The 14,777-nt window shown below is 38.9% G+C and overlaps 1 protein-coding gene across 5 annotated transcripts in view; it reads left to right on the forward strand.

Moving 5' to 3' along the window:
- The window catches only part of WDR20 (WD repeat domain 20), a 46,004-nt gene that overhangs the window by 16,965 nt on the left and 14,262 nt on the right, over positions 1-14,777 (forward strand). For all 5 annotated transcript variants that reach the window (XR_010080595.1, XR_010080596.1, XM_063399386.1 and 2 more), the window contains exon 2: positions 10,698-10,880. Coding sequence is in view for 3 of the 5 variants with exons in the window: in XM_063399386.1 (XP_063255456.1) it covers positions 10,698-10,880 (183 nt within the window). In the remaining 2 variants the exon portion in view is untranslated. The remainder of the gene's footprint in view (positions 1-10,697; positions 10,881-14,777) is intronic.

Genomic DNA, 14,777 nt, shown 5'->3' on the forward strand with positions numbered 1-14,777 from the left:
TTTATTTGGTAGCTTTTCACTACATCTTTGGCAAAGAAGTTTCCCTACTGCCCTGCCATTTTAAACAGCAGCAAAAATCCTTTGAGGTTTGATGATATAAGGTGGTTCTCCAGTATGAGAATGGCAGCTTCACTCTTAGAGTACTTTAGATGTTAGTGTATCCTGATCAATGTGCAATGCTAAACAGTTAAACGGAATTTCAAGTAGAGGCTCAGGCTGCTTGGTTACCATGGCAAACACAGTAGGAAATTCATGCCAAAGTTTGGAAACTAAGATACACAAAAGAAAACTTGTAAACTGAAATAATCACTTCAGGGAGCAAATATACTTGTTTATAATTTATTAGAGACTGTTTCTCAAAGAATACAGTTCTAAAATCCTATTTTATGAACCAAATCTTAATTGCCAGGCCAGAGTTTTGCACAAAGGAGGCAATATTCACAAGCAGGGAAGAGTGAGATTCTTTGTTGGCTTGCCCTCTAACTGTAAGGGCATTGAGTGAATAGAGTAGCCTCTTGAAGACAGAGGAATTGAATTGCTTAAGTACTGTAATCAAGGTTGACATATTTTCAGAGTGCAATGCAATGTGTCACAGATTACTCAGTCTTGTCTCTCTAAATTTTGTATGTGGTTAGTGCTTATATGTATGTTTGATCACATATGTATGATGTGGATATATATATATATATATATGTATATATAGAGAGTAGTTTGTCTATATTCCTGACTGCATATATATCTTTTCATTACTTGTGTATATTAAATATCTTGCCATATTTAATTAACTTCCCCACAGTTGTTTGTCTTAAGGCTTGCTACCTGGGACCAAGATCTTTATGTGAGTATTTTAATGGGGTGATTTTCAGTTTGATAGGCTCCCTGTGTAATCAGCTTACTGTGAACACAGTATTTGGTATTGTAGTCCTGTCAGGAAGTTGTGGCAAAATCTGATCCTTTTGCATGTGACTTGCTGTACAGTTTTCCATAGGTGTGGTCACATGCAAATCATGCAGTTATTTTTCTTTCTGAATGTGAATTAGTATGTGCATTTCCATGTATCTTCTCCAAAGTCTCGTCCCCCAAAGGGCAGCTGTTAGACAAAAAGCTGATCTGTGACTCGAGGGAGATGTTTAAAGACCTGCTGAAGATGGAGGTTAGAGCTGGAGTTGGGCATTGAGCACCTACCCTAACATGTGACTGTACCTCATCACTGTATGCATTGCATAACATGGATTGGAGATTATGGCAGGCAGTTGGAGGCTCAGGGAAAGCAGTTTAGGTTATTACTGAGAGACTATGATGAATTTGCCTCTGTCTTTCTAGCACATGGTCTCTTGGGAAGGGAGGCTTGCTGTTGTAACTGGGAAGTGTTACTGGAAGATGAAATGTTGGAGGTGATGGAACAAACAGTTTATGAAATGGTTCTTGTTGTGAACAGTAACTGTTATATTGAATTACAGGTTAGTCTGCTTTTTGCTGACCTCTTTAAAAAGGACTTACTGAGCACTTTGTAATTAAAACAAAAGTGGAACATGAAAACATCTGGAAGATTATACTAGGGCTTTACTCAAAGGAAAGTAAGAATTTAGAGGCTACAGGAAGAGAAAAATTGTGCCATTGATTAGCCACAGTAAATAAAATGTTTCATTCCACTAAGTTTAACATATGGTAATTTATAGTTACGTGGTATATGTGTAACTTCAGGAAAAGAAGTAAAAGGGGAAAAGCAGCAGAATTTGGAGACTGATTTGACTGAGTAACTGGCAAGAGGCAACTGTGAGGAACTTGGGAGATGCAGTGAGGCTGCTTGGAAGAGCAGCAGTATGTGTTCCCACTAATCCCTTGGTGGCACACAGTGGAGAAAAATTCCTGAGTCAGTTTGGAGCCACTGCACAAAAAGGGGATTGATATTGGAGATTGCCTTAACTGATTAGTACTTGAGTTCTAATAATATTTCTTTCTCTAAGAAATGGAATGGGCAAGAATATTAGAAACAAGAATTGAATAAATCATACAGTCAGATACATAAATAAATCAGATACATAAATCATACATAAATCAGTAGGTCCATCTCTTACAAAGTGTATAAAAAGTATTATTACAGAGATATTCAGAGAAGTGGTGAAAATTGTGACATCTGAAAACTTTTGTGTAAATACTGAGGACAGGACTGCTTACTCTAGTAATCAGTGTAAGTACTGTGTATGTGTGGAATGTTAGACATTGTCTCTTCCTGGGAACAAGACAGTGTGCAGTAAAATCAGAGAGGAACAAAATTCAGAACTGACACTTTTTCCCACATGTTAACTCATCAGGCTACCTTGATTCTGTATTGTAAGTGAATAATGAACAGGAAGTGGGAGTTAAAATCTGGCAGTTTTTTCAATTCCATAAAGTAATTAATGAAAAAAAAACTCCAGCATACTCCTGGGTTATTAAGCTTCCATATTTGCCATTTAAATGGCTTCATGAAAGAAATCTAGGATGGACAATAATCCATTAATGCAACTGACCTCATGAGTTAACTTCTGGAACATGTATCTGCCCACTGTTAAGGAAATGGTACTGGAGTAAAAAGTACTGGCAGCAAAGTCCAGTTTGGAGTCCATGATTATGAAGTATGTATGTGCTATGACTTGTTAAATCTGTGTCTTAATTGTTAAGCCAGTGAGGGGGAGACAAGCGTAAAAATGTGACCTGTCACCCATGGTTTATAAATAGCCCTGAGAGATCATTATTTGGAACTTAAAACTGCACAGTGAGATCTCTTTCTTACATATGTTCTTAAAAAGAGCTGAGTAGGGGGAGAAGAGGAGGAAGGTGTCTGCATCACATGCACAACATACAGGATTCTGAATCAGGGTTCTGCTGGGGAGGTTTTTATCCAGCAGGCTGAGTTACAGTAGAGCCAAAGTTCTGCAGACCAGGCACTGGGAAGGGACAATAATGCTGATATCAGAGCTTCTTCTCCTTTCTTCCTATTTAAAAAAAAAAAGGCAAGTAATTGCTTAAACCAAAATAGAACATCTAATTCAGTTCATGTCTGTTGGGAATGTGTGGTACAGTGACTTTAATCAGAGTTGTTTAACTAGCCTGTTTACAGATATAGTGTGACCAAATGCATAACACTGGATTCATAGTCTCATTTTTTATGAGTTGTTCATGTCATTAGCAGGCACCCACGATGAGGGGACCTTTGCAAAAGAAACTGTGGAATACCTCTTTTGTTAGCCTGGGTTTCTGAGGGATTGTTTAGAGGCTTGAGAGCAAGTTAAAACTCATATATTCTTTTTGTCTCATAGTAAAGAAGTGTTGTGCAAAGTGTGTAATTCAAATGCTTCTAGTGAGCAAAGGGAGCAGGTTTTCTTCTGCAGGTGTAATAAAAAATTGACTTGGTTAAATGTGGAGAAACAAACACTTTTTGAAAAGTTACAGAGTCCTGTCATTTGCCTGAGGCTTTAGTGGTTTGATTATAATGCAGCTGAAGATTTCTGGAGTTACTTGAAGTGCTTCTGGTTAACTCTGTGGAGTGGGCAGGCTGTTGGGTTTCTTTTGGAGATGCTAAGCTCTCAGCCCTTGTCAGGACTGACCAGGATGTGCTCTGCAGAGCTGTGTCGTGGTCAGGTCATTAGAACAGTTTGGGTCTGACATGGCTCTTGGAACAGCACTGTCACAAGTTCTGCGTTTTGGTCTTTCACTCTAAAGAAGCAGAGTCAGCATGGGTAAAAATTTTACCAAGTGAGTAACACCTTGAATTGAAGGTGCTTTAAGTTACTAAAGGAACAGTTTTGGGGACTTCAGACCTCTCTTAGATTATGACAGGTGGAGGCAGCAGCAGCATTCTGTGCTCAGAAGACAGAGGGATTTTTTTTGTGGAGGGGTTCAAAACCTTGTTTCAGCTTCCCTTAGCCTCCCTGGCCTGCAGTAGTTCAAATGCATTAATATTCCTGTACGGTTTTAGTGCTCTTTGCTCAGTCTTACAAACAAAGAGTAAATTGGTGCTGTGTACACCTGTGAAGTGAATGCAGACTTACAAACAGTTTTTTTATTTTGAGTCTGCTTTTCGGAGGTTTTGAACACTTTTTAAAAATAGAAGTACCTACTTCTTCTAGGGTTATTGGTAGCCTGGTGCTTTCACCTTAGATAACTTCCAAAAGAATGTGCTGCTCTATACTGTAACCGCAGAAATGTTTTGGTTTATGGCCTTACTAAAATGGAGTTAACCTTGTTATGATAAGCTGTAAATCAAACAGTCCTTTATGTGCATTCTTTATGGTGTTCACATCTACTTTCTTGATCTTGCCAATTATATAACCATTGGTTCAGTTAATATGACATAGATTTATTTCAAACTAGTGCGTGCTCTTTGCTCTGTTTGAGTGCTTAGAGTAATTCTTCTGGAAACAGAATATAATTATTTTATTGGATCCTTCAGAAAACTGCACTGATCTCTGCCTAAATATGGATTTATGTCCAGTTATCTGGTCTAGAGCTTTTCTCTAAATGTAGGTGGTCATAGTTGTCTGCTGTATGAATAAATGCTTAAATCTTGTTAAGTAATGTTTTTCTCCTTTCAAAAGTCGTGTATGTCTTGTATGGCCCCAAGTGGGAATTAAATCTAGGAGGGAGAAGAATATCAAGCAGCTTCCAAAATTTGCAAGCGGCTTTGTACGAAATTGATCTTTAAGACTTTGTTATGGATGAATTGTGTGGAACACTTGAAAAAAAAATTAGGTTAAATAAAATTACTTGGTGTCCCTGTTTTACTAGCAGAGCTGTTCTTACAGAGTATCCTAGAAACTGTCACATGCCTTAAGTGTTCCTGTTCAGCATTTAATCAAGTGCTTTGTAACTTATAAAAAACCTTCTGCAAAGATACAGGAACCCATTTATGAGGAACAGTATTGTGAGTGGCAAGCTATTGATACTTCAATTCATGGAGTTGAAAGTTCAGCCGAATTTTAAATGCAAAATTAAAATAATATTTTTATTGAAGTTTAGAAATGTGACTTTAATATAAAGCAGGTACATTGAATGCAATATAAAGACCTAAAATTTCCTTAGCATTAATGGCTTTGCAAGGCTCGGGAGACATTTAAAGCTGCTCTGTGTACAGACACAACACCTATTATGCAACCCTTGAAACTAAGCACATCACTCAGGTATGGAAAAAGCAGCTCTTTAGTTAAGAAACTATCCTTACATTTAAGGAACCTATTGTGGCTATAAATAGGGCAACTTTAGAAATAGTGATTGTCTACTGGCTTTTTATGGAATCCTAATGAGAATTTTTACCCTTTTTTTTTTCTTTCTTTCTTTTTGGTTTCTAAGTGAAAGCTGAGAAACTTTTAAACTATTTTAAGGTTTTGGAGGAGTTTTGAAGTGAGCATGTATTGACCTGTACACTACCTGAAAGGTTTGTGAATCTGAAGGGATGCTGGATCTGAAGGAAGGATGTGAGTTCTTGCCAGACTTTAAACTTTCTACCGAGAAAGCCAAATCAGCAGTCTGTCAGATTCCGTGCAGTTATATTTGTAGCAGCCAGTTTGCCACTGACAGGCTGTGGCACTGTCAGCTGCACTGAAGAGTGTTTTGTTAGGGCTTTGTACTTGCAGGAAGTGTTGCCTGGACTTTCTGTTGTGTATTTTATATAAACTAAGCAGAACTTTTGCCCTACATCAGTGGGCTTTATAGGGAAAGACAACCAACTTGTTCCTGGAGTTTTTTTGCTTCCTGAAGGTCCTTTAAGATGCAAACCAGACGTGTTAAGTAAGCCGGGAGTGGCCCCGTTGCTGCTGCTTTGGTTGATCCAAGGCTTAGGATTCCAGGGCTATTCAGGTTGGAAGGAACCTCTGAGAGTCTCCAGTGTAGCCTGTCCCAAGCAGGGTCAGCTGTGAGATCAGATCAGCTTGAAACAACAGTGATGTAACTACAAATTATTCTGTTGCTAATATTAAGTGATCTGTATTTCGGCTACAAACCCAAAAAATCTGGAAATCTACTCCTGTGCTAATAAAATAGAGAGATTTCCAGTGGGAAGTATTGACACTGGTATTTGTCAGAAACTTGTGTACAGAAACAAGGAGCAGAGTTGGCCAGAAAGTTCTGTAAAAGTGCCTGGGATAACTCGGCTTTCTTGTGTTCCTCAGCGTTCTCTGTCCTTCTGCTAGCCCTTCAGGGAGGAGGAGGAGACCAGCACGGACACGGAGGAAGAATGAACAAGTTTGGTTTTCCCTGTCCTCGCCAATGCAGCGAGCAAGCTGGGGAGGGTTCTCTCCTATTCACAGGAGATTCTGTGAAGCAGAGGGCTCCAGCAAGAGTTGCCTTGCCTCTTTTCTCTGCTAAGTTTTAAAGAGCATGTGTGAAGTTAAAAGAAGCTCAGTAATAATTCTAAGAGTTGATTTCTTCTGTTACTTGTACAGCATTATAACAAGCACAGCTTTCTCAAATTGTTCTGTTTCTAGACCAGGGACCATTAAATCCCTGGACAGAGAGGTGTGGAAGAGATAGCAATTTACAGGTTATCAGTTATGAATTCCAAGCTCCAGAAATTCTGAGGAAATAGTTTTCAGAAGTACATTGTCTTGGTTCTGTTTGTCTTCTCTTTTATTGTGCGCTAGATCTGTACCTACGTAGCCAATCTCCTGCTCAGGATCAGTTAATTCTCTGGATGAGAGATTTTCTTAAGAGGATTTTTTGGCAGTAAAATTTTTATTAAATACTTCACTATTTTGTATCAATCTCACTTACAGCTGTGACCCATTGATAGCCAGTCTCCTGGCAAATGTAATATTAAATACTATTAACTATCTAATGGAAGCTTTTTGATGAATACAGTTACAATTACTTGCAATAAATTAATAAAGTAATTAATTTAATACCTTGACAATGATTTCAGCTTGGAAAGAATTGTAACATGTATGACACATTTTCATTCAAGTAGAATTTTTAGAAAGCTACAAATATAAGTTAGGAAAACAAAAGATACAGGAAGAAATAACATCTGTCAAGGAGTGTTATTAAATGCTGACTTAAAATAATGTGATTCACTGTTTAGGCAATCTTATTATGAAAGCTCTAAGTCTTGGATCAATAAAATAAATCTTGGATAGATATTAATCTTTGGCTTTGACCTTAGAATTACGTCCAGCTACAGAACCAAGGTTATTGATGCCCATCCTAATTAGACATTTCAGACATCAGAATACTTAAATATTTGCTTCAGAATAAAGCAACTGTTTTCTGTTGGGTTTTTTCTGCCATTTTTTTCTTAATGTTTATGTAGTTAAAGCTGTTATTAATATGTTCCATTTGACTGCCCTTCTACTGGAAGTCATGAATCCAGGGTGAATGGGCTTCTGTTAGACGTTGGATTTTTTTTCCTCCCTCTCTCGCCAGCAGAATGGGAGTAATTTTGCTAAGACAGTGTGCTATGAGAGTTAACTGAATGAGAATAGGAAGTTTCCCAAACAGTGATATGGTTCATGTTTTATTTCTAGAGTATGAATTCGTCACACAAACCTAAGCATTCGATTTTTCTTCTCTGAGCAAGTGTGAGGTTCTCTTAAAGTAGAGTTTTAATCTGTTCAGAAACAGGCCTTGGAAGCTGCTGATGCCCAAGGTACAGCAATTTTGTTCAGCTGTGTTGCTGGTTTTATACAGGTGTGTGAGGTTCCTGTTGTTTCCTAGAAGCTGTTACTCCTTGTCTGCCCCCGGGTGCAGTCCCTCTGTATGCTGGAAGGAACAGGCTTTTAGCACAGGTATGAGTTGGCCGAGGTGCCAGTCCCAGAGCCTTGATGAGCTGTGATGTACTTCAGGGCTTGCACGGGTGAGGATGGATGGTCTTGATACTCCTTGTCTTGCATCAGCTGCCCCAATCTGCTTTCAGTCGCGATTATTGACCATGAGTCATCCACAGCTGAGGAAGTGTCTCAGAGTGGACAGGCTGGAAAAGTGCAGAGTATTTTTGAGAAGAACATTTTGAAGGCATTGGGACAGGAAGTGTGCAAATAGCTTGCTGCCAGCTGCTGTGTTGAGGGTGTCTGCTCCTGTGCCTTTAACCTTCACCCCTGGCAACTCTTACTCCCAAGATTCTTCTGGGTTTTTTCAAAGTACGTCACCACTTCTGCATGGGGGCAGTTCCTATCTCATTGTTCAGTAAAGAGTGTCAGAGTCTAGGATTTGGCAGTTTTTTATGGACACAGATCTCATGTAAAAGCTCTTCTCTGAGAATCACATCCTTCACAAAACAGCAAATGGGCTTACTGAGCTAATGAAACACTGAGTCCCAGGCATGATTGAATTTTATGAGTAAGCACTTTTCTTGTTCTTAGCAAAATCCGATAGCAACCTTCATGCAGAAATAAAGAAAATGTCTCCTAGTTCCTGTGCCCATTGATTCTGCTCCCTTTCAGTTAAGAGATATCTAGACCAAAGCAGTACTTCAGTGCTTGTAGATTTGATTTATCTCCACGAGACAACTGTGCTGTAACTGAAAGCAGTAGCTGCATGTAAATAAAAGGCGGAGCATCCCTGTCAGTAGAAGCCTGGTTTATTCTGGGTTGAATTAGTTTATTTATACTTCATTTAAGTTCAGACAGATTCTTACTGCCATCTGGTTCCCAGAGAACAGCTAGAATAAGCACAGTGAAATCTGTGCTTAGATTTAATTTATCAGAATTTCATGTGTTGCTAGGTTTGTTATCACACAGTTTCATGAGATGGGGAACTTTAGTCACACCAAAGCTGTTGGACAACAAAAACCAAAGCTAGTGATGAAAAACTTCACCCAGACAAAAGAGCAAGGTCTAGTTTGATTCTTTGCTGCTTAAAGGGACAGTGAAGATTCAGAAGGAGGTGGTAATGCCTGTGTCCTCTGCTGGCTGGGAGAGTCTGTGGTTCTCTGGTCATTCAGTATGATTCAGGCCAAGTTGTATTTACTTTAGAATGGGTCTTTGTTCTTGGGCATTGAGTCCTGCTGCAGCTTCTGTCCAGAGGAGAGGACTTCGAGTCTCACAGGTTTGCTTTAGGTCTGCATTTATTTGAGGTATGGCTATGTACTTGTGTAGCTTGTTCTTCCAGGTAGAAATGCTACACCAATTCTGAGAGTTGTCTTGACATCACTTGTTTGTAGTGATACAGGATAAGGGAATGTTTCACATGCATGTTACAACTGCAAAGCCTTTAGGATTTGATCTTTCAGCTTCAAATCACAGATTTACATCAGCCTGTGAATGCTCTGTGGCAGGCATGCGCATTATCCTGCCATCTCCCAGTAGAACTAGTATTCTATTTAATTTCTCCTTGAAGAGGTATTGGTGAAATTCTCTTTTAGCTTATAATGGATCTCTGGACTCTGGGGAGTAACTTTTTAGTTTTCTGACTTCAGAAATTGTAATACATCATCTCATTTTGGAGTTTTTAACCAGGGGACTGTACACCTGATTAAACTGGCTTATAATATATGCTGCAAAACATAAGTGCAGCTTTAATACTGTTGTGTATAAATGCTTGTCATGCATATCCTGTAGTTGAATTTGCCTTGGAAATGGCTCACCTGTGTAGCTGGTTAGGATTCTCCCTACTGACAGGTCTAGTTTCTCTCTGTGTAGCTCTATGAATACCAAAGATCTGCTGTTCTTCAGACCTTGTCCTCCAAGGTTTAATGCTTGGAGCAATTCTATTTTATGTGAAGCTTGTTTACTTTCTCTTTTATTTCTGGCCTGATTTCTTCTGACTAATATACTGAAAAAATATATATCAAAATTAGAATCTGAGCCCCAAATCTCAGCTACATCTGAGGCCTGTAATATTGTTGAGTATCTGCAGCTTTCTAATTACAGACTCTGAACCTAGTAAATGGGGAGGTTAAAAAACAAGGTTGAACCTGATGGATGATCTTGCATATTAAATGTGTGGGGTTTAATCTCTGGATGATGAAAGATTTAGTTGTCTGTTCAGAAGTGATACGGGGATAAACACGGGTGACACAAGTGAGGGAGCATTTTAAATTGCTTTTTTGTTCCTTTTGATTCTTCTGACACTTGGTGCTAGATCTTAATTTGTTTATATTGAAATTCCTCAGTTTTGTTAGCACTTATTTTGTCTGAGCTATATTTGAATTTTGTTTTCAGAAGCAAATTACTTCGTAGGTCAGTGGTGTAAAATATATTTTATAATCTCAGTATCAGTATCTTGATTCACTGTTCCTAGAAAATGCTTTCTTTGGAGCTGGTTGATAATTTTTTTGATTATGGCAAATAATATAATTTGTTGTTAAGGGACAGACTTCAAGAATTATGTGATTGAGAGTTTGATATTTTTAATGGCAAATTGGTTGTACTCAATACTGAGAAAGTGCTACTAGGAAAGTAGAAAATATCTTGTCCCTGTGATGGTTCTTGTGGCAGGAGAGGCCGTCTGGTATCCTGAGGACTCACAGGAGCCTGTGCTGTGGTTGTCACTGATCTGTCACGTTCTGTAGGTGAAGGGCAGGTGTAGTTTGTATACTTGCGTAATATAAAGAGAGAAACATTCTGATAAGATCTTGGATGTCTCATAAATGCAGAGCTGCTTTTTAAAGTAGGATTTTGTGACTGCATAAATTGTTGTGTGGTATAAACCATTGTTTTCAAATAGATGTGGTTCTGTGCACATATTGTGATAAACTGTCTGAATTCTGTTTGCTCTCTTTGCAGGCTGCGGACTTGAGTAAACCAATAGACAAAAGGATATACAAAGGAACACAGCCTACATGCCATGACTTCAATCACTTAACAGCCACAGCAGAAAGTGTGTCTCTTCTAGTGGGCTTCTCTGCAGGCCAGGTCCAACTTATAGACCCCATTAAAAAAGAAACTAGCAAATTATTTAATGAGGAAGTAAGTAGAAACCTTAATATTGTTGCATGCAATGTATCTGTGATATTGAAGTTCCTGGATTTTCAAAGTTCAGTAGGTGTGGGTCCATTTGCCTTTGCAGCCCATTGTTCAGTCACTGCCTCTGTTTTTCAATTGTTCCATTGGCTTGGAGTACTTAGGTAAAAATGCTATTCATCACGAAAAAATAAAGGCATCTTGTGGGGTTTAAGATTAAAAATTAGGATTTTCCTGTTTGGGTAATACTGTAACTACAATTGAGGACAGTTTACAGATGGAAATAAGGTCTACAAATCTAAATGTTCCTCTGTGTGCTCTGAATTCACTTGTTTCTGGGGCTTCTGGTTTCCAATGAAGAAGAAAATGTTAAGCTGCTATTTAACTCATGTAATTATAGTCAAAACATTAAGTAAGTTAAAAATACAAATTTTTATGGTCGGGACATTACAGCAGAAACTGCCTAAATCAAGTATTCCCTGTGCTTGGATAAGGTTATAAAGCTGAGTAATAAACAGAAATGCTGAGGGTTTATGAGGTCTTGGCCAGGTGATGTTTGGAAGAAAACTCTTCATCTCAGGCTCTGTCCCTCTCAGGCTCTGTCCCTCTCAGGCTCTGTCCCTCTCAGGCTCTGTCCCTCTCAGGCTCTGTCCCTCTCACCAGCTTTTTCTGCTGCTATGCAATAAGGGAAGATAGAAGGAGTGCTAGGGGGAGCACTAATGCCAAGTACCAGGACCACTGGCTCTGAATATCTGGTAACATTAACATTCTTAGAGGAGCCAGTGTCCAGGTGCTAGTAAGGAAAGAGATCTGGTAACTGGGATGACTTGTGAGAGCATTTTCTGCAGAGGATAAGCTGTGGGAATTTGGGTGGTCTTTTGGAGCTGATTTTCTTTTGGGAATTGTTTTTTTGCTCCTTTTTTGTTTTAATCCAGCTCTATAGAGAGGTTTGCAAGTCTCTTGGTTGGTTTTTGTTTATTTTTCTTTGCAATTTCAAATCTGGATTAGAACTTTACAGATGAAGTTAAGCCTTGCTCAGCTTTCAAAGTATACATTTCCTGCCTCAGAGAGATGTGTCGCCTTGCTCCTTCCTTGTGCAAAGAAGATTGAAGTATTGTTCTCACTGGGGATGTTTTATAATTAGATCTAGTTCCTCCTCAGCTTTCTAAAAGTAGCTACATGTAGATCAGAAGAGGGGCGTTTTTCTTCCTACCTGGCCTTGTCCCAACTGCTCTGTCTCTGCTTGTGTTGAGTGGGAAATAGTGCTGGAGAACCTTTTAATGAATCTTTTGTCTGTTGGTAGAAACCTCTGTATAAGTAGTTGAAATGTTAATTTTAGCATTATCCTACCACCCCCACCCACACCCCTTAAAAAGGTGTCTTATTTATTCTTGTATGATAATATTGTAAATATTAAGAAGGGTAGCAGACATCCTCTCAACAGCTGGTTTCATATCACAGAGCAGTTCCCACTCCTGCAGCTGAGCTGTAGTTCCTTTGAGAAGAACTTCTGCTGGAACACTTAGATCAAGGCCTCGATGGTGTTTACAGTGTGGTGACTGCAGTGCAAATCTGTGTTGCAGGATGAATAGTTCCTGTGATGATCCCCAAATGCTGGAAGCACTGAAGCCACTTCCAGCAGCCAGCATTGCTTTTTGTCTATAGGCAGATTACTGCAGTGTGATGGAAATATGCCTTTTGACAGTTTAGTGGAAATTCAAATGATGGAAATTTAAATTCTACCAAGCTAATGTAAGGATTTACTCAGTGCTACCAACACTAAACACAGAGTAGGCTACAATTAAATGACAAATTCTTGTTTCTTACCCTGACCTTATCTGCAGTTAAAACCAACTCTAAAACTTAGATATATTTTTATTCTGTCAGTTACAGTATTGAAGTTTCCCTTAGATGTGTCTGTAAGTTGTACCTTGTATTGAAAGCCCCTTTCAGAGAAACATTATTGAGCAATGATGTTTGAACCAGTTCATTTGCTTCAAGTGAAGATGCCTATTTGGTTTTGAATATATTTTGAGTTTAGATGGTCTTTAGGAATAACTGTAGGCACTAAGGTGGTCTGAATGAGTGTGAAAGTTGTTCTGCAGATCCAGCACTAGAGGTAATAGAATTCACCACCTCTCCTGTGAATAATTTGCTGCTTCAGGTAGCCCAGAGCTCTGCTTTGACTATCAGCTGTGGTAGAGCAAACAGAATCCCAATCAGAAAATACTTGATACAGGAAATAAATCAATCTGTTACGACTGGTTATGTTGACCATAAAATGCAATAGCTCTAGCATAGTCTTAACTTGTAACTCTTTTTTTCTTTTTTTTAATTCTATTGATGTAGAAGATGATAGAGATTTGAAAGGCTGAGGTGAGTGATAGATCCTGTGCAGCTTGTGGCTGCCTACATAAATCCATCTGTATCCACAGTGGTATTCCTTCCAGCTGTGTCAAAATTCAACCAGTGATATTTTCTTACTCCCAAAACCAGTCAAATATACCTCACAGATTCAGTTGTTTCCTGGTGGTAGTTAGTTGTTATCAAACTAGCCAGTGCTTTTTCATCATACTTTTTAATCCTTTTTTAAATTTAAATGGAAGCCTTGAGCCATTCCATTTAATTTCCAAATTTTTTTCCCTAATAAACTTGTACTGTATCTTTGTTGTCAAAGCTGTGTAAGACCTTAATGCAGATTCTTTGATTGCCTCAGATTTGTCAGTCCTTTTTGGCCTGTGCCTGTAATTTTGTCCCTTCAAGTTCTTCAAAACATGACCAAGATAATCTTGGCTCATGTTTCTGACTGGTGAGTGAAACTTCTTCACTTACTCTTCTTCCCTCAAACTGAACATAAGCTCTTTATTTCACATCCCTCCCTGATTTGCTGATACTGCATTCAGAGCAGTCTTGTAATGCATCTGCTGCTCCTACTGACTGCAGGGCTGGCTTTGTTGTGCTGCAGAACTTTGTGAATGCAGTTGAAAGCTTTTAAAACTCCCGAAAGTCATAACTTCAGAATTTTTATCTTGAGAAGGGGATACATTGTAGTCACTTGTACGTGTCAGGTTAAAGTCTCTCTGCATCTTGTCTCCCTGAGCTGATCTGTTCTTGTTGCAAATTGTGATCTTTCATTTTTCACAGCTTCCATGAAGTAAAGATCAGGTTTGCAGGGTTTCTCTGCAGTATTTAGGATCGTGTAGCCCACCATGGTTATGGACATAAAGTGCCATTTCTGGTATAAAAGTTGAGCAGGTGGTCTCACAAGTAGAGGTTGTATGTCAGATTGAGCTGCTTTAGTAGAGAGCAAGGAATTTTGCTTTTGTTGTCAAATTGGCAGTGAGAAGGCTGCTGCCTACAGGAAACCAGCTGGGCTGGTGCTTGCTGCCTGTGTTCTGGGGTGTGCCAAGTAACTTTCTCTCTGATGTTTCTGATGCCATCATTATTGAGCCATGCGTGATACATATCAGTGAATACACAGCGAACTAGTTAAAATATCACAACAGAATCGTGGACTGTATTATTTTAAAGCTACTCCATTTGAAGGAACCTTGCCATATTTAGTTACACCTCTCAGCTGTCAAATATGCCATGGCTGTTTTAACCCATGAGAAATTACAGGAGAGAGGCTTTCTGGTTTTACACTGAGGCTGACAGCAGTGGAGGTGTAATCTAAAATGGCCAAGTGCTGCTTTCCAGTGACAGTTCCACAAGAGATAGCAGTTGATGTATTATCCATTAGTTTGAGGGTTTTGTGTGTGATAAGCAGCATAGCAAGATTTTGGGAGGATTCTTTGACTTCTTTGTTTTTAGGACTTTTGTACCTTGTTCTGGTATTTCTTAGGCTCTTTATATTTGCACCTTTTGTATAGCTCAGCTCTTCTTTCTGCTTACAATCAATAC

The sequence above is a fragment of the Prinia subflava genome, chromosome 5, assembly GCF_021018805.1.
Source record: "Prinia subflava isolate CZ2003 ecotype Zambia chromosome 5, Cam_Psub_1.2, whole genome shotgun sequence".
Taxonomy (NCBI): domain Eukaryota; kingdom Metazoa; phylum Chordata; class Aves; order Passeriformes; family Cisticolidae; genus Prinia; species Prinia subflava.